General features: G+C 45.3%; 1 protein-coding gene across 1 annotated transcript; it reads left to right on the top strand.

Annotated features, from left to right (window-relative positions):
* Positions 1-16,876: 16,876 nt before the first annotated feature.
* On the top strand, positions 16,877-17,982 carry LOC309444239 (transcription factor SOX-3-like; the record flags this gene model as incomplete). Its single annotated transcript, XM_082061902.1, has 1 exon — positions 16,877-17,982. One exon carries the CDS (start codon positions 16,877-16,879, stop codon positions 17,825-17,827), a length of 951 nt encoding a protein of 316 aa, XP_081918028.1. The 3' UTR covers positions 17,828-17,982.
* Between the last annotated feature and the right edge of the window lie 1,375 nt (positions 17,983-19,357).

A 19,357-nucleotide genomic window follows, 5' to 3' on the forward strand; every position in this document is an offset into this window, starting at 1 on the left:
AACTCCATTTGTTTCAGCAGCTACTTCACAGCAAAAATAGAGGCAGTGGTCACAACTTCTACTTCTTCAGCCCTGTTGCAGAAGATCACAGTATCACAGTATGTTTGGGATTGGAAGGGACCTCAAAAGATCATCTAGTCCAATCCCCCTGCTGGAGCAGGAACGCCCAGGTGAGGTCACACAGGAACATGTCCAGGTGGGTTTTGAATGTCTCCAGAGAAGGAGACTCTGCAACCTCCCTGGGCAGCCTGTTCCAGTGCTCTGTCACCCTCACTGAGAAGTTTTTTCTCAAATTTAAGTGGAACCTCTTGTGTTCCAACTTGATCCCACTACCCCTTGTCCTATCATTGTTTGCTACCGAGAAGAGCCTGGCTCCATCCTCGTGGCACTCACCCTGTATATATTTATAAACATTAATAAGGTCACCCCTCAGTCTCCTCTCCTCCAAGCTAAAGAGCCCCAGCTCCCTCAGCCTTTCTTCATAAGGGAGGTGCTCCACACCCTTAATCATCTTGGTTGCCCTACGCTGGACCCTCTCCAGCAGTTCCCTGTCCTTCTGGAACTGAGGGGCCCAGAACTGGACACAATATTCTAGAAGGGGTCTCACCAGGGCAGAGTAGAGGGGAAGGAGGACCTCTCTCGATCTACTAACCACCCCCCTTCTAATACACCCGAGGATGCCATTGGCCTTTCTGGCCACAAGATAAGAAGGTCAAAATAATTCTGCAAACCTGTTGCTCAGTACCTCACTGTGAAACAGAAAATTTACAATGACATTATAAATCACCAGTTTGCCAAAGATATGTCCACAATCCAGGGCGCAAGCACAAAATGCGGTGTCCACAAGACACACTGACTCGGGTATCTGGTGCTCCTCTGACCTGACTGCTGGAGGTGCAGAGATCAAAGAGGCTAAATCAACAAAGTCTTCCTGGGCAGAATTTCCACAAGGAAAGACTGAGAAAGTCTGTATATATGTAACCTTAACTGATTCCCTAACCCAGCAGGTAAACAGTGGACTTAACTGTCCTAAAGTATGTCCCTGCCTACCCAGGAGCCTTTCATTCTAAAGTAGTTTTCTCCCACATGCAGAAAATAAAAGATAGGAATTCATTTGGGGTAAGTCAGCACCATTTCACTGAAATCAATGAGAGTTGCATCAGTTTTAGATACACTGTGTGTTTTCTGATGTTTTTTAAGCACTGTTTATGGTTCTCCAGAAGGAAAAATGTACTGGAACTATTAATCCCTGAAATTCTGATAAAGAATTTTGAATTACAATTGAAATTCATTACAAAATTTTACTATTTTGATGCATAATTTCACTGGTGGAGGGGCTTAAAACTCTCTCTGTAATTACCATAACAGCATAAGTGTCGAGCCATTAAAATAATCTCTAGCAATTCTGTGTGGTTCATGTTATTTATGAAGAAGGCTGCAGACACAATGTTCTTTGCTACGCTGTCTGTTTTCTGTATGTCCCTCTACCCTTTCTTTTCTCCTATGCATAAGTGGTCAGTTCTTATATATGTACTAGAAGAATGTACATCTCCAAAATTAATACATCCACCTTGAAGAAATACCATTTATATATGACATCTGTAATCATATCAAAGAAAACTGGGCAAAATTGAGAAAAATGGGGACATTCCTTATTACAATTACCTTCTATTCTAGCATATTTTTCTTATTAGCAGTGCAGACAAAAGGCAGCCCTCCTATTTTATTTTAAATGAGCCTGATAGGAGTATCTCATCCACTTCATTTTCATACAAAATTGCACTGTGGAGCCTGATCCTCCTGCCTTTACTCAGGCAAAATAGCTACTGCTGTCCCTGGAAACAATGTTATGTGAAGATTACAGGGTTAGGACCTGATATTTACACTTTTGCCCTGGCTAACCACAGTTATTCATTCTATGTTGCATGTGGCATTCCCAGATCATCTTTTAAAGAGGGAAACACGTAAATGAAGTACAGACCTTGATCAGCTTTTGGTAGGAACAAATATGGGCATGCAGTGATTTCATTTAGAAATAGCATGGTTCTGTAGCAGTTGTGACAAGGTAAAGACATGTTAATCTTGTGTGAATATATTTCCTAATATGTTCTCAGTGTTGAAATACCAAATACTTTTTTGCATCCAAATTGCCTGCTTGAGTTTACAGAAGTTTTACATTCACAATATACAAAAGAGGGGATACTAAAGTTTTCTACCAGTGTCCTACAGATATGCAGACAAACACTTGGCTGGGTGAAATTTGTGAAGCACCAGCAAGGACAACAGAACCCTGCTGGTTCATACAGCTCATAGACATGGCCAGAGACAAGCGATAATGAGAATTCCTGATTCTGATGAGATTACATGAGTCTGAGTTTGAAGAAGCATTCACTAATACGCTACAGAAATTCTGTGAAGGTAACACACCTATCTGCATTATTATCTGGATGGAAACAAATTCCAAACTTAGTTATGCTTCCGTAATCCTTATACAAATGTACATCATTTACAGCATGTCCTTGCTGCCCTGAAATGTGCTTCTATCCCTAGAATTCATCCAAGCAAAATTCATAGACAAAAAGGAAATATAGTGAAACTCACTCAAATTGCGTTCTAAAATTCATATCTTATGCATTGAAACGTATTTTTGACACCTTCTATATCTGAGGCATACATTTCAATGAAGAACTGAATGCAATAAGAAATCAAAGCAAAATGCTGGCCCTAGCACTGCCAAAAATCGGCAAAGTTCATACTGAGTTCTGAATGTATTGATTTGAACATTCTTCTGTTAAATTATCACAATAAACACATAATAGAATCTGAAACACTGTACAAATACCAACTGCTCAGTTCAAGCTCATGAAGGAAAGATATATAACATTGCCACTCATCAAAACTAAGATTTTTAGAAAACTGGAAAAAAAAAAGTGCTGAGTTTAATTACCCCTTTTAATTAGCTCACTGGATAGCTATTTAATCCTTGTGATTATAGAAGAACAAGCAGAGCCTTCCACGTACTGTTGCTGTCAGAATTCTTCCGATGCAGAAAAACAATTTTTACTGCTATTGCAATAATTTTTATTTATAGACCACTTCTAATGCAAATATTGGCCTAAAATCAAGTGCTAAGGAAGCTGACTGACTTTGCAATAGAGATAGAGTAGGAATGTAAAGGATTAGAGTGCTTAATGTACTGGAAAGAAGTTTATCAATACTGACAATTCTCACAGTGCTTAATCAAACATTTAAGACAAGTGGAGAAGCAGACAGTAAAGACTTTGGGGCTTTTGAATAATAAAAGCAAACAAACTGTCTTGTTAGAACATGTCAATTTATGGTGGAATAAAGAAACGCCTATAATTTAGTTACTCTTTTCATATAGATAAGTAGTGACTTTAGGTAGCTAGCTAAAGCGTACTGACTTTAGAATGACTAGCACACTCCTGAGAAAAATTAAGTATAACTTTTGTCCTTTTTAAATCGAATTTTACTAGTAAGCTCATTTACATCTTAATTACTATTAAGGAGGATTATGTTGGTTTGTTCTGGTTTCTTTTCCTTAAAGGTAGTTTATTAATGGATTTTTTAAAAATTGACACACAATAGCAGATGTAAGGGTGTGATCCTTCACTAAACATCTTGTGTTTACCTTACCAGAGCTTGAGCCTGTGCTAGAGACAGGACCAGGACCAGGGCTGGGAAACAAGTGCTGCTCTGCATGTCTCTGAAGGGATAATTTGGGAGAGGGGTCAGCTCTTCTTAAATAACAACAGTCTGCAGATTCCCTACATGAAACTTTGCCATTGATTCAGGATATCTAGACTCCTATCTAAAAGGCCTGACTTAAAACCTACTATAGTTTTGAGTAATATTTTTACTGAAAATCCAGCTCAAATTCAGAGAGTGTCTGGTTGGATTTCAATGGTACTTAGATAAACATAAGGTAACTCAGCAGTACTCATACTGTATCATTGGTTTTACGCTCATATTAGAGTGCTCTTAACCTGGCACTTGGTATCCTGATATCAGAACTAAAGATCAGTAAATATTTTTAAGAAAACGGGTGCTGTAAGATCACGAATGTTACATTTCCATGCGACAGAGCAATAGTAATATACTACAGACTGTGTGAGCAGAGAGAAAGGAAATTTACTTCTTTGAGATCATCTCAATGGCCAACTAAACAATAAAAATACAAACTCCTGCTAGTATGACACCTACTACAACAGCACATTTGTCATCCAGTAGTGTAGTTAAATTTAACTCTCAGAAAAAGAGCAGAGCAGGACCCTGAGCTGTTTTAGCTAAAAGCCAGAAAACACAACAAACGATGTTAAGTTCAAGAGTGAAATTAATTAGGAAGCAGTAAGCAACTGAAACGTAGTAAGAATTCAAGATGACATTTTTATTGACTTTTTCTGAACTGAGCAAGTATAATTGCAATTAGCTTGGGTTCCTTTATGTAGTCTGCTGCTACAAGTAAATATGCTGTGCCTGCTACCTCCCTACACTGCCTGAAGTTAATGGAAGCTGGGTGGCAACTTCCCCCCCAAACGCTTCTGTCATTTTGACTTCATTTGTAGTCTTTAACTACATAACATTTGCAAGCATCACTAGCTTTCAGATTAGTTACTATTTGCTACTTGATCTTAATTAGCACTTCAAAATATTTTTGTCAGGAGGCTACGCTCCTGTTCAGTTCACATCTTTTCCATAAAACTGGACAATGTTACTCCAAACATAATTGTTCTGATGCAATTGATTTTGATTACATGAGAAATGTCCTAAAATAGAATATTTTCTCTCAAAGAACAACAACGACAATAAATATAATTTACCTAACAAGCAAGATTAAATTTTTCATCTAGGCAGAATGCATATTTGAACTTTCTTGATATTGTTATCGAACTTTGCAGATACACATCATACCCCATTTATTCATGAATAACATGTAAAGTGATAGTAAGCTATAGCCTGATTTCAATAATAATATTTTTAAAATAGTATGTGTTTTGGCAACCTAGTGATATTGTGTTTACACCAACCCTTCCAGTTTAGAATGTAATATGACTTTAGGCATGTTACAGTGGGACCTTGTAGGTCTGGTACTCGAAACTGCCCTGGGTACATAATGAATATGCAGATGTGACCTTAATTTGTGTGCCTGTTTACCATTATCACACGTGCAAATAGCCAGCTACTTTATGGGCCATTCACACTTGCTAATACCCCACACTCACACACAACCATGGTAGTTTCACACGCAGATTATATGCCCTGTTGCATGTCTTGAAGACCTCAAAATCCCATGTGGTGGTAATATCACTTTGCTATTAGTACTAAAATGGTTTTACCTTATCATGTGTAGTCCTAGTCTAGTTCAGCCATTATATTTTTATAGTAATTATCGGATATCCAGTTACATGGACATACCAACTTCTTTAGAAGGAAGCTATTGCAGAAAATATTGCACCTATTGCACTAATATGTTAGCTGGAGTAACATTACTAACCCTGTTCCTGTTACACAGAATTCATACCAAGCAACTGAAAATATGCTGTGTGCAACCTTTGTTTTTGTTTTGTTTTTAATTTTCATGTTACGGAGTCTTATTCTTCATAAGGAATAGACAGGTGGAGACATCTATTCATTTAACTAATTTTAATTAGTCACTTGAAGCCACTTGTAAAATCATACCAACAATGTTAACCTCAGTGAATTAAATTATCATTCTTCTGTCCATTTTATAAAAATGGAGTAAAGAGACTACTTATCTGTTTGCAAAAAAAAAAAAAAAACAGTGGGTTGTATTTTCTTATCCTGTAAATTGCAGATGCAGTAAAGCCAATGGTATAATGACATTGTAAATTGTACATCAATAGATAATTTATCCTGAATACCACATACCTTATTGCCTAAAATTTTGATTATATTTATCATTAACTACCCTTTGCCCAGAAACACAGCAGAGAATAATTCAAAACAGAGTCTTCTCAAACTTGTCCCGCTCTTATGCCTCAGCCTTTAGAAACAATAATGCAAACTTTCCTGTTTGCAGAACAAATTACAGAGAAATATTTATAATTGTATATTACATTACCTTTTCCCTAGGTGAAAAGAACGACAGAACAAAATATGTTCTGCTGTTAACAAATTAGGGTCTATGCTGTATAGTGCTTAGCATGAAACTTCACTAATTAGGTGGAAAACTGTTCTTACTCTGAGTTGCTCAGTGATTGTGACTCCCAATGTGTGTGTATACACATATATGTACCTGTAACATTTTTAGCAATCTGTAAATACTAGAATTTGAGGTGCAAACAGGCATAAGATGAAAAGCTAAAGTGTCTCTTACAAGTGTCTGTAATCATTATCCTTAGAGATTACATGACCTTGAGACATGTAATTATCATGGTTCTGAAATGTCTTATTGAGCAAACATGCATGACCTGGCCTGATGTGATGAGAATAATAAGTAAAAATAATAACTTAAATGATCCCTCTCATTTTGCAAGCATGTAGCTGACAAAAACGGCAGGTGTGTGATGAGTATAACCACCTCAGTCCTATTCCAGGCAATAAGCCCAGGGTCAGCTATTTCTTCAAGTCTATAAATAAATAGTTTATGTTGCTATTAGTCTGGTTACCCAACAGAAAACAGATCAAATATATGCCTCTAAAGAGATGGAAAGCAAAGACTGGAAAGACATACAGTGGTAGCAGGACCAGAAGCTGATCAATGACATGGAAAATCTGAATGCTACTTTCTATTGTAGCAAAAGTTTTTCTGGTATAATTCTGAATGTATAAATGTTGCTTTTTTTATGTGTGTGATGGTAACACAGGAATAGGGAGAAATGCCTGATTAGCAACTTTTCAACTCAAAAGTCCTTCATTTCATTGCAAATGTAATGGTATGAAAAGAAACAAGACCTGTTTATCCGCACTTTCCTGGCAATTTACCTTGCAGGGCTCTTTATGTGCAGGAGTGCTATGTAAGTCCTCTCACCACATTCAGTTCATGATACCTGTTATAATAGCAAGTTATTGAAGAGTTAATGATACAAAACTGAGTATAAGAGCAAGAGAACCAAGGATTTCCAGCTCAGTTTACATATATCAGCAACACCTACCAGATAGTAGTTATTTTCTTTTGTAGCCCTCTGGGATCAGACACAAAGACCTAGAGATAAAGGATTCTCTTTTGACCAGTTCATGTCCTCTGTGCCATTGGGTTTTTTTTTGAACAGGTAGTTAACACGTCAGCAAAATGTGGAACCTGGCTTTGCTCTTAATCTTCAAACAAAGTTTTTTAAATAAGATGTAACAGCATAGGTTTCAATCCTGTGGAAATCCAGCAGGTCTCATGTCAGCCTTCAATCTGGAAGTGTGCAGTTTTCCCAGTGTAAGATAGTAAACCTTAAAAATGTGTACTTGATTCAAGCTCACATCTTTACTTGATTATTTCACAGCTAAGGTGTAACAGTTATCAATGGAAAGAGATTAGTCTGGGAAGTCAGATTGTTGCTTAATTCTGATTGTGCATTTTCATGCTATACAACAGCATGGACACCTTTGTAGTTGTCTTTTCCTCAGACACTTAAAATCAATGAAATCCAAAGAAATAATAACACTGTAAATTTAAATATGTTCTATGGCTCATGATTAGTTTTGAATAGGAAAAATAGTAACACTTTTCCCTTAGCTGACAATGTTATACTGGGTGGCTGTGCATCCTATAGCAGCACTTGAGAAGCACCTGAAGGCTGTGGGAAGCACAAACTGGCCTCTTCTGGATTAGGAAATCATCCCATTAACCAAGTAGGACAGGAGCCATGGGCCCTCTGTTAAGGAGGGACATGTGATTACTATTCCCATTTACACTGGTATATGAAGGTGCAGGTTTTCTATGTTTCAGTAGGCATCCTAGCTGTGAGCCAAGACCATCTGTCTTAATTGCCTCTTGCATGAGCTTGAAAAAATTATATCTTTTGCAGACTAACCCTTACTCTTCAGAAAGTTGCATCTTTTTTTCTATTATTACTGTGACAGAATATTTTCCATGCCACTCTAGTCAGTCCCCTGCTCATTCAAAACTTATTCTTTACATACTAGTCTAAATTACAAATATGTAGAGCTTTAGATGGGATTGATAATGTTTTCTTCATTCAATGGATTCTTTTGTCCTGGTGTTTCATTTGGATCATTCCCATTGAGTTACAAAGTGTAGATCTGGCTATTCTCTTTCCATTAGTTCAGGTTTGCTTTGAGTCCTTTTTAGCTTGTGATAGCTACAGGCAGAAATGCAAGATGTTCAAGCCCTGGTCTAATCCGATCTAGCCCAAGAGATCTGATTCCATGCATCTCCTGTGTCTTTCAGAAAGTTTTTGTGTGTTACTCTTATGCCCACTATCTGAATCTCTCATCTATAAACAGAGTTAGTACTGTCTTACCTCACAGGGAATGCCGTTAAGTAAAAACTGCACTGATTTTTGTAATGTATTCAAATGCCATGATAGGAAGAGCCAGAATAAGGTTGTGTTTGGTGGGCTTTTTTCTAACATGATGAGGCTCCTGTCACCCTCACTCACATTCAGACCCAATGTGCAATCCACTTGGAAACACTTTACATTCCTGTACCTCATCACTGTTCCATGGACCAAGGAGCATCATCTCCCAATAATTACCCTACATGTATTCCTGATAGGTCCAGAGAAAGGAATCTAGTGGAATCAAAAGGACCTCTTAACCCAGGAGAACTGGGTTTTGATCAGATACTTTGGATGTGAAAGGTGATGGGTCAACAAGCAGCAAGATCCACCATGTCCCTCTAGGCACATACTGTGTGAAGGGGCAACCTATTTCAAAAATGGCCTTGAAATACCTATTTCACAAGTCCTTAACTTCTGTATCATTGCATAAGTTCTTCCTCTGCAAGTGTCAACTGCACTTGCCCTACTCGGAGAAGAGGTGTTATCTACAGAGTCAATGAGGAGCTTGACAGCCAACATAGACAGCTATGTAGCCTTATTTCTAAACAAAGCGTAAAATAGGGAGAAAGGACAAGGAAAAGGGAGAAGGAGAAGGAGAAAGAAAGGAAAAGGGAGAGAAAAATGAGAATGAAATATAGGTAGGTAGGTAGGTAGGTAGGTAGGTAGGTAGGTAGGTAGGTAGGTAGGTAGGTAGGTAAGTAGATAGAATGAAAAGAAAATAAAGAGGGGGTAAGGAATCTCTGTAATTTGATGTTATTTTTTAAAGAGATCTCTATAGTCTAGCTGAGTCAACATGAAAACAATGAACTGGTTTATGACAAAGCTTTATGGGTATGATATGTTCAAATTGCTACTGAAAGTTTAATTCAGTTACAGTGTATCGCATGGCTAAGAAGAAATTATCATCTACCTGTTACATCTAATAATAAAAAAATGACTGGGGAGAAATGTTGGAGGAAGAAAGGGTTTTTTCATGATTGTGTCTCACATTTATAAGGAAACTTATATTAGTTTTATATTCAGGAGAAATAATAATGTTCAAAAAATAATGTCCAAATGAAATAATTTGAAAGAGAACCCATATTTTAAAGTTATTGCAAAATAAGTTTATTTTAAATTTTAAAATTAAGAATATGGTTTCTAAAATAGCCAAGATCTATGAGTTAAAAGCAGTGGGGAGAATGTGTCAGAAACAATCTCTCAGTCCTGAGTATAATGAAAGAACATTCCTTTCAAGTCAGAAGAACTGGAGTTAGTTTTTTACTATAACCAAAAGACAGCAGAGTGTTACCATTTTGTTTTCCTCAAGTTCTTCAGTCTTGGGTGTTTGTTTCTTTGTTTTTTTTTTCTTTGAAAAATGCACACAAGAATGGGATGCACATGCAAAGTACATTATTTGATGTGCAGTGAAAACATCCAGCTACCTAACTTGAAGTTTCTTATATTTGACTAGTTCCTTTACTGAACATAGTCCATCTTGATTGCTTGATTTACCTAGAGAATGCTATACTGAATACTCTTGGTATTATAAAATATATAATATTAGTTAACTGATTATAATAAAAACAAAGGGAAATGGGAAGCCTGTCTGCCTGCCCTATCTTGGGCTTTTTTGGTGCAACAGAGTTTATATTCCCCGTGTTTTTCCTCTTCCCTTATATGAAATGAACAGCTGTAATTGAAAAGCAAGAATCTCCATGGTTTATAGAAATAGGTGTTGTTAAGAGCCTTAGCCATCTAATTTTCTTCCTATTGCAGGGCAGGCTTCCTATTGTCTGTCCTTTAGAGCTAATTTCTTTTCTGATCAAAAGGCCCACATCATTGAAAAGGTAGTAATGACTATTCATTTGGTTGAAACCTCCATTCTGCAGCCTGCAAAGCTTTATTTAGAAACTGCTATTTCTTTCTAAAAGGAAACCTCATTTGTGTCCTCTATAATGTCAATTAAAGTAGAATATATTTTAATTATTTATCCTGGAGAGAAACCTTTCAGGATCTCAATTTGCTGTGCCAGTGATACAGGCTGTAGTTTGAAACAATATGTGCCTCCAAAATTGTGTGTCAGAGAGCAGGAATAAGGTGTGTTTTGATTTTAATTTGCCACTAATGAATAGTTTATTTGCAGCTAATTAGCAAGTTAGAGGTTTACAATTAATGTCTGATTTCTAATCTAACTCATCAAAAGGAGCCTAGCCATCATTACCAGCAAATAAGGTGGGTTACTGTATCTGTACAGAAAACGTTGTAGGAAAGATTCACGAAGTTCTAAATGGGCAAAACAGTGATGATATGGTTTGTTTTTTTTGTTTTGGTTTGGCTTTTTTTTTTCTGAAGGAGGAGTGCAGGGACGGCTCAGTTGTCACCAGCGCCAGGGAAAGAGTCATTAAAGCACCGCAATAAGTAACCGAGGCGGGACACACACAGGCGGGTTCCCCTCGGGGAGGCCCCTCGTCCTGCGGCAGCTGCTGCGGGCGGCTCGGGACGCGGGGGAAGGACTTTTCTTTTCGGGACCAACTTGCCCCACGCGAAGGCGCATTCCGAGGCAAGCGGTGTCTCTCCCGCCCGCGCCACCTCCCCACGCGTGTCCTCGCATGTCCGGCGCGGGCTGCTCCTTCCACCCCAGTGCCGTCCCGCACAGCGCTGTGTCCCCGGGCCACGGCAGAAGGGGACAACGGGGTCTCCGGGCTGCTCTTCCTGGGAGCGCTCGCCCCCGGGGAGGCCGGGGCCGCCCTGCTGCCGTTGGGACCGGGGAGTCAAGGGGAACCGGGAGATGAGGGCGGTGGGAAACGTCCGGCGCGGGGTCCTCGCTGCGCAAGGGCGGAAAGATTAAACTGTGCGGGAGCTGACATGTTAGAATGATAGAACCAAGGAATCATTTCGGTTGGAAAACACCCAACCGTAAACCTAACACTGCCGAGTTCACCACTAAACCGTGTCTCTAAGCACCATGTCTACGCGCCCTTTAAACCCCTCCAGGGATGGTGACTCAACCGCTTCCCTGGGCAGCCTGTTCCAGTGCTTGATAACTCTTGCAGGGGTACTGGACAGTTGGTACTGTAACAACGGGGAGAAGTTGCAGGAAGCTCCGATTACTGTTTCGTCTCTTGGGAAAGAAGTTCCTGGCAGGTTGGGCACAGAGTGCCCCGCAGCAGCCGCCGCCGGTGCACAGGGCAGCACTGGTTTATTTAGCATCACTTTTCGTACTCGTTTTTTCCTGTGCGTTTTCGCGTGAAAACACATGACCTAAGTCTATCGTTTCCTCGGGGCTCCGCAGCGAGCCCTGGTGAGTTGTCCTGTGCTGGTGGTCCCCTCTACAACTCTGTTAATTGGTAACTTGGAGATGGAGAGAGTCCTTATTAGCAGTACGCCCCCCCGCATCCCTCCGTTCCCGCTGAAGCCGACCCCATGAGGCGATTGCCAGGAGGAGCTGTTTGTCAAAGGCTAATAAACAAATTCCTCGCGAACACCTGAATGAACGAGGGTCAGGAACAACCCAATTAAGAAACGGAGCTACCGGTTGTTTTTTGTGGCAGTGGAAACAATCCACGCTCGAAAAGGCTCTATTCACTGGGCGCTCCGAGAGGTCTGTTTGCCGTCCGCTATTGTTGTCAGAAGCCAAATAAAAGTTCAGCTGGCGGGGGCGGGAGGGAAAGGGGCGCGGGGAATGATTAAAAACAACATTCGTCGCTGCCTCCTGGATGCACTGGGAGGCTCAGTTCAAAGGAATCGATCTGTACCCAAACGGTGCCGTCCGGGTTTTACCCACGCACTTAAGATTTTTGTCCTTAAATGTTGCTATTTTTAATAATGTCGTCAAAAGCATTCCTCGCTTTCCCGTGTGTGTGAGATGTGAGCAGCAGGGACAACTGTAGTCTGTAGTGCAGCATCGATATCCGTGCGGTGAGGTACTGGGGAAGTCACAGAAAGGAGTTGGAGTTCGTTTGTTAGAACTAATGATCTCTTCTCCATCTAGCTGGGCTGGAAAGTCGGTCCAGCCATGTCAGCCCCGCAGTGGATCAGGCAGCCTCACAGGAAATCTAGAGCTGTTTTTTTTAACATCACACTCTTAGGTGGGGAATAAAAAAATCTCTTAACGACCTTGAGCTGCAGAACCAGCCTGAAATTATCCATTTACCACTCTGGAAACTTCTGGGACAGGGCATGGATTCGAGTCTGAAAGAGGGATCAAACAGAAAAGCACGTGAACTTTTATCTTAAGCATCGCTAAGAGCCTGGGCATTTTCGGAGGATCATCCTAGCGAGGGTCAGCAGGGTCCAAACGAAAGGGGGGCACAGCTCCCTTGTCTGGTCAAGTTTTGAAGACAAGCCCTCGCTGATCTCTGTTGGGAGTTGGGCTGGGGACCAGGGGGCATGTTTTAATAATCGGATTAAACGGGGTCGGTTTGATGCATAGCGTTATTGTTTAAAAGCCAGCGATCCTCCCTGACACAGTTCCAAGATTCCCCCAAGCTCTGCTGGAGCTGCAATTAACATATATTAATGGCTGTCGCTTATTAAGGGATGATTGTTGAAGATGCAGACGGTCCCTTTCAAATGTGCCTTTTCAATCGTGGGGTTTCTCTCGCGTTCAAGTTGGATTGTGCTTGAAACTCCTGATCTCACCTCACGCTCCATTGTCACAAAACAACAAAAAAAAAGGGCTTCTCTGTCTTTGACAACTGTATTTACACGACGCCAAGTGTTGCCCGACCCCCACCAGACACACGGGCCGCTCTGGCCAAGGATGGATTCTCCCCCAGTCCCGGCGGCCACCGGGGCTTGAATTTAAGAAAATGGCTCCAAGCATGAGGCTCCCCCCGCATCCCGTTTGTTGTGCTGGCTGGCTCCTCTCCTGCCTTCTGCCCGTTCCCGAGTTTACAGCAGCTCCTCAGGCTCCGTTCCCTTTCCCGGAACGGGCAGGACCGAGGAGCAGGCGGAGACTTGAATTCGCTTGTGACTGCGAGAAGGGTGGTGGGATCGGACCTTTTAACGGGCTCTGCAGGTTATCTTTAGGGAGCAGCAGCTGGCAAAGCAGGGCTTGTCTCCCTTCCTCCTCTCCCCCATCCCGCCTCATCTGCGATCTGTAGCTTTCAGACCAGAGACGGGAGCTCCTTCTCCTCCCTCCAGCCCCGCTTGTATTCGCGGGGGCGGCGGAGTGCCAGCGCTGGAGGCAGCTCCGGGCCTCCCTTCCCTGCCCCGTGCTTTTCTTCACACCCTCTCTCACCGCACCAGCGGTTCCTTCCCGAGCCACAGCTCCCGTCCCTGCAGGGGGGCACCCGGCCGCAGGTGCCGCCGTGGGGTGTGCGGTGGGGAGGAGCCGCCCCAGCTTGTTTTTTGTGGCAGAGATTCGTGAGCGGGGACAGCGCCGCCGAGCTCCGCGCCCCGGCGCGCAGCGCCCGGGCGATACAGCTCCGAGGTAAAACACCGCGACGAGCGCGGGACTCTGCCAGAGTCTGGGAACGGAGCTGGTTTCTGGGTGTCCTTCTTGGGTGCTGAAATCGCTCAAGAAATCCTACCGAGAGTTTGCTGTGAACACCCATCACTAATGCCGAGGCAGAGGGATTCGAGAAGCACGTCCTTGCTCACCCCTTCTTCTGGAAACAGAAATCAGCCAGATTTTTAGGTATTCCTCAGAACGTGTGTGGCATGGAAACGCTAGTGCAGTGGAAGCATTACAGGGACCTGTAAAGTGTGGAAATGTGCGAATCTATACTTACTTTTTTATTCGGTCATGTTCAGTTCATCTACAAGATTAGCGACGTTTCAAGATAAATGTTGTCTTGCTTTGAAATAATATGGATCTTAAAGTGTTAAATAGCGTGGCCTTTGGGAGAAAAAAAATAATTGGGGTCTCAGGACAAAGACCAACTGAAAAACAAATTAAGAGTATGAAAATTGTAATAATGATTTATTTAAACATCAAGGAAACACCGTTTACAGGGCTTTTCCTCTAATTCCGTATACCGCCTCATTTTTTGTTGCATGCAAGTATGTTCAGTACCGCCAAAAACCCTTTTATATAAAGTCATTTCCAAGAATTGTCAGGGCATATATATATCGATCAATTTTTCAGCCCAGCCTGGCACGTCTTAAACCTTGACTGGTGCAGTCAACATATTTGGAGGGGGTTGAGGTTAACTACAACCGTTAGAAGCTTTTCCAACACGTTGCAAAAGTTAGAAGTGAACTATGTCCGAAGTGTGCTTTCTAGTGCGATACCGACTGAAACAACACCTTCCACTGTCACCCTGTCCTCTAGGGCTGCAAAATTTTGACTTCACCCAGGAACACACCAGCAGCAAACCAAACAACAACAGAGACAAAATGCTGACCACACCATAGTTCGTCTCCAGTGGGATTTATTTCCCCTTCGACTTTGTTCAATAGATGTTTTTGTCAAAAAAGAAATCCGTACAAAACGAGTGACACCTTAAAAGTGTTAAATCACAGTAGCGCTCTGATCCACTCAAACAAAAGTTCCACCACGACACTGTGCTGTTGCCAAAGTACCACCAGTACCGTTTTAAGTCGACTCGCTTGGCTCCTCCGACCGCGGGAAGCGCTGAGCGGTACTGCGCTGTTGCCGGGCGGAACGGTCCCGTCTCCAGCCCTGGTGAAGCCTCCCCGGGGCTCGGGGCTGTGCCTCCGCGTCCAACCGGGAGCCCTCCCCTGAAGGAGTTCTCTTCAACTGTACCGATTGCCGTCGTTATCTTCGCGGTCTTCTATTTGGGGCACCACGGCTGCCGAGCAGGGGGACCAGAGCCGGCAGCATCCTTCCTTGCTGCCTCGTACGGGACGTGATGCCCACACACGTCCCTACCTCAAGCCTCCCGACCCTCTCCCTGTGCCCCGCACCCGCGCAGGGCAGTTTGCTCAGAGCTACGCCGGCGGTGCTGCCCACCTCCTCCAGCACCGGGGCGCTCCCAGCGCGGCTCCGAGCAGACTCCAGGCTCAGTTTACATCGTGTCCCCCAGCGCGCCCCGGCCAGGAGAACAGTCCGGCTTCCCCGGACAAGCTGGAGCGGGGCGCAGGGGGAAGGACGAGGAACACCAGGGACAGAGCAGCGCGCCCTGCCTTCCCCCGAGCCGGGCAAGGCAAGCTGGGTAGCTCCGTACCCGTGGTTCTTTCAAGGAGCTGCCAGCCCTGTCCGTGCAGGTGCGGGTGTCCGTGCCTAAGGGGAAGGAAGGGAGGAAAGATGGAAGGGGAGGGAAGGGACGGGAAGGGAAGCCCCTGATTGACAGCTCCAGTGGGCTCCGCTCCACCTCACACACCGTCCGCCAAAGTTTTTTTACACATGGAGGGAACTTTGCTGTTGCCATGAAACTTGGGGATTTTGCAAGTGCCGTCCCCTCCCCCCGCCCCGCTTGGGGGCAGCCGAGTGGAAAAACTCAAGTAGCACCGCAGTGGGCGTAGGTGGGGATGGGCGGGAGCGTCCTGCCAACAGCCGGCCCGGCCCCGCTCGCATCCGCACCGCCGCCTCCCCCGGGCTGCGCCGGCGTGCTGCTGCGGGACAGCCCGTTCCGCTCCGTCACCGGTCCCCGCAGGGCAGTGCGGGTTCTCCGTTCTCCCTCAGGAGAAGGCTCAGAAATTGAAGAGTTTAATCCTTCCTCGCCCCCTCATCCGCTCGGGGGTGGAAGGGTGTCCGTGTAGCGCGGGCTCGCTCCGTTTGCAGGCAGTTTCTCCGGGCTCGGTACAGAGCTGTGCATCCACCCTGGAGCACCAGATGTCTTTGTGCCCGGCAAACGCACGGCTCCCACTTGGCGCACAGCGCCCCGTCTCACTCCTCCTCCCCGCGTACCCGGAGGACAGCCCAGGCGCTCTCCTTGCCCGTGGCGCGGCCAGCAGCTGCAGGAACCCCTCTAGACTCTCCACCGAGCAGCCCCGGCTCTACCCCGTCCCGCCGCTTGGGTCGCCAGCCCAGAACCCAGGGCAGGTGCAGGGCCCGGGGGCTGTGGGTTAGCGACGCCCAGGGACACGGCGGGGGGGTCTGGCGCCAGCAGCCCCGAAACGCCAACTTTTTGGCTTCCCCCACCTCCCCCCAGCTGGTCAGTTACCGGCGTCGGGGCTGTCGGGAACCGTTCGCTGATTGGCTGCCGCCCTCTCATTTATAGCCCGTCAATCAAATACCCTCGGGATTGGTGTGCGCATCGCTTGGCGTTGCCCGCGGGAAGTGCTCCGCAGGCGCGGCCGCCGCAGCAGCAGCACCTCGGGAAGCGGCGCCTCCGCCCGCCAGGCAGAAAAACTTCCTCCTTCCGCAGCAGCTGCCCAGGCAGGTTCTTTCTCCTTTTTTTTTTTTTTTTTTTTTTTTAATTATAACTTCGTCTATCCGATCTGGTGCCCGCCTGCTCGCCACCCTGGCGCACCTCTTGCCGGCTCCGGCCATGTATAGCATGCTGGAGACTGAGATCAAGACGCCGCAGCCCACGCCGGGCAGCGCTGGGGGCAACCCCGCTCCGGGGAGCAACGCTAAAGGCGGCGGTGGGGCCAGCAACGGAGCGGGAGCGGGCTCGGACCAGGACCGAGTGAAGCGCCCCATGAACGCCTTCATGGTGTGGTCGCGGGGCCAGCGGCGGAAGATGGCCCAGGAGAACCCTAAGATGCACAACTCGGAGATCAGCAAGCGCCTGGGGGCCGACTGGAAGCTACTGAGTGACGCTGAGAAGCGGCCCTTCATCGACGAGGCCAAGCGGCTGCGGGCCGTGCACATGAAGGAGTATCCGGATTACAAATACCGGCCCCGAAGGAAGACCAAGACGTTGCTGAAAAAGGACAAATACTCGCTGCCCGGCAATCTGCTGGCCCCTGGGGGAGGCAACGCGGTGAGCAGCCCTGTCGGGGTGGGGCAGAGGATTGACACTTATGCTCACATGAACGGCTGGACCAACGGAGCTTACTCACTGATGCAAGACCAGCTGGGCTACAGCCAGCACCCGGGCATGAACAGCCCCCAGCTGCAGCAGATGCACCGCTACGACATGACGGGCCTGCAGTACAGTCCCATGATGTCCACGGCCCAGACCTACATGAACGCCGCCTCAACCTACAGCATGTCCCCCGCTGCATACGGCCAGCAGCCCTCCACGGCCATGAGCCTGGGCTCCATGGGCTCGGTGGTGAAATCCGAGCCCAGCTCGCCGCCTCCGGCCATCACTTCCCACTCGCAGAGGGCCTGCCTGGGCGACCTGCGGGATATGATCAGCATGTACCTGCCCCCGGGGGGGGATGCCACAGACCCTTCCGCCCTGCAGGGCAGCAGGTTACACAGCGTCCACCAGCACTACCAGAGTGCCGGGACTGGCGTGAATGGTACCGTACCACTAACTCACATATAAACTTGGCTGCTCCGACCGGCTCCCCCCTCTTAATCCCTAACTCCACCACCGCTCCCTGACTACACCGGGACGTGCGACAGTGTTGCTCGGCTTAGCAGACTTAATACTAACTTTGGATAAATTTTAAAAAGGAAATCCGTTAGTTGTTTGTTTTTTTTTTTTTTGTACGAAAAAAATGTTTGAGTAAGCTGTTATTTTAATAGATCACAACTCCTGCCTCCTAGAAGCCGCTGTGAAGTTTTTAAACCACGGTGACTTCTTTCTGCTAGGTTGAGCACTGTTGTATTCGCTTAGAAGTTTTTAAGAGTCTTGCATCTTTCAGTTTGATTTCTAGCGTTGCAATGACAAGAAAGCGGCGGGCTGATGTTTTTAAACCCGGTTGTTCACATTATCGTTGTGGTTTCTTAAGTGTTTTATTCTTTCCACCTTACTGAGCCTCGCTTGGTTTCTATACACAATCTGTAGCTTTCACGACTTTTTAACTTTAGAGTTTTGTTCCTTATAAAAAGGGGAGGTGGGAGAGAGCTGTGCGGGTCGCAAACACATTTATTTATAGTAAGTTGTGTGTCTTGTTTCGTTGTGGGTTTTTTTTTTTTTCTTAAGCTGTAAAGTTATGTAAATTGGTTTGTGAATTTTACTGTGAACCATGTTTTGACATATCAGATGAAGAAGCCTTTTAGTTTTGTTTACCGGATTTCTTAAAAAAAAAAAAAAAATCGAAACACTCCTTCCCTCTCCCTGTCCTAAGTCCTCGTTTGCTTCCTTCTTCCAAACGAAGAGAGATCAATAAATTTTATATCAGGCACGTCGGCGGTCTCCGGGCGGTTTGTGTGGGAGCAGGCGAGCGGCCGGTTCCCTCCGCGGCAGCGGGGAGCGCGGAGCGGGGGAGCGCGGCCCTTCCCGGGGCTCCTTCCCCGGGCTCCCTGCAGCAGCTGCGGTCCCGCTACCCAGCGGAGGAGCCTGGTTCTGCCATCGATTTTCGGCTGGGTTTCTGCGACTGCCGCGCCGTAGTGTTATGTTGGCTGGGGGGTGGAGAGGGGAGTATGTAAAAAAGAGAAAGATTTTAAAAAAAAGAAGCGGGACCCGGACCGGGAAAGCGTCTCTGTGCTACTGAAGCTGCTGCTCTCCGCACCGCCGGCCACTTGTTGCCTCTCCGCCCGGCTGGTCTCCCTCGGCCAACGGGGAGGGAAGGGAAAGGGGTTACACGTGTGCGCCTCGTTTTGTTTTTTGTTTTTGTTTGTTCTCTGGAGGATTTGCCTAGAAACCCTATCTCATCTGAAATATTTACAAAAGTAAAACCCGTTGTGGGGAACTCTTAATTAAACTCCATTAAAAATGAATGGTTACAGGAGTCCCTAGAGGAAATAAATAATTCAATCTTTTCGCTATATTCGACGAGTGTGTTTTTAGGCTTGGCAATGTTTATTTTTGCTTGTTTTTTTAGGGGTCTGTGTTACTCCTGGCTGTATTTCCGCCGGTGCTGTGCAACAGCCCCGCGTTGCAGCCCCCGCGGAGCCCCGGAGCCACCGG

The sequence above is a fragment of the Streptopelia decaocto genome (genome assembly GCF_964273445.1).
Source record: "Streptopelia decaocto genome assembly, chromosome: 10".
In the NCBI taxonomy this organism is placed as follows: Eukaryota; Metazoa; Chordata; class Aves; order Columbiformes; family Columbidae; genus Streptopelia; species Streptopelia decaocto.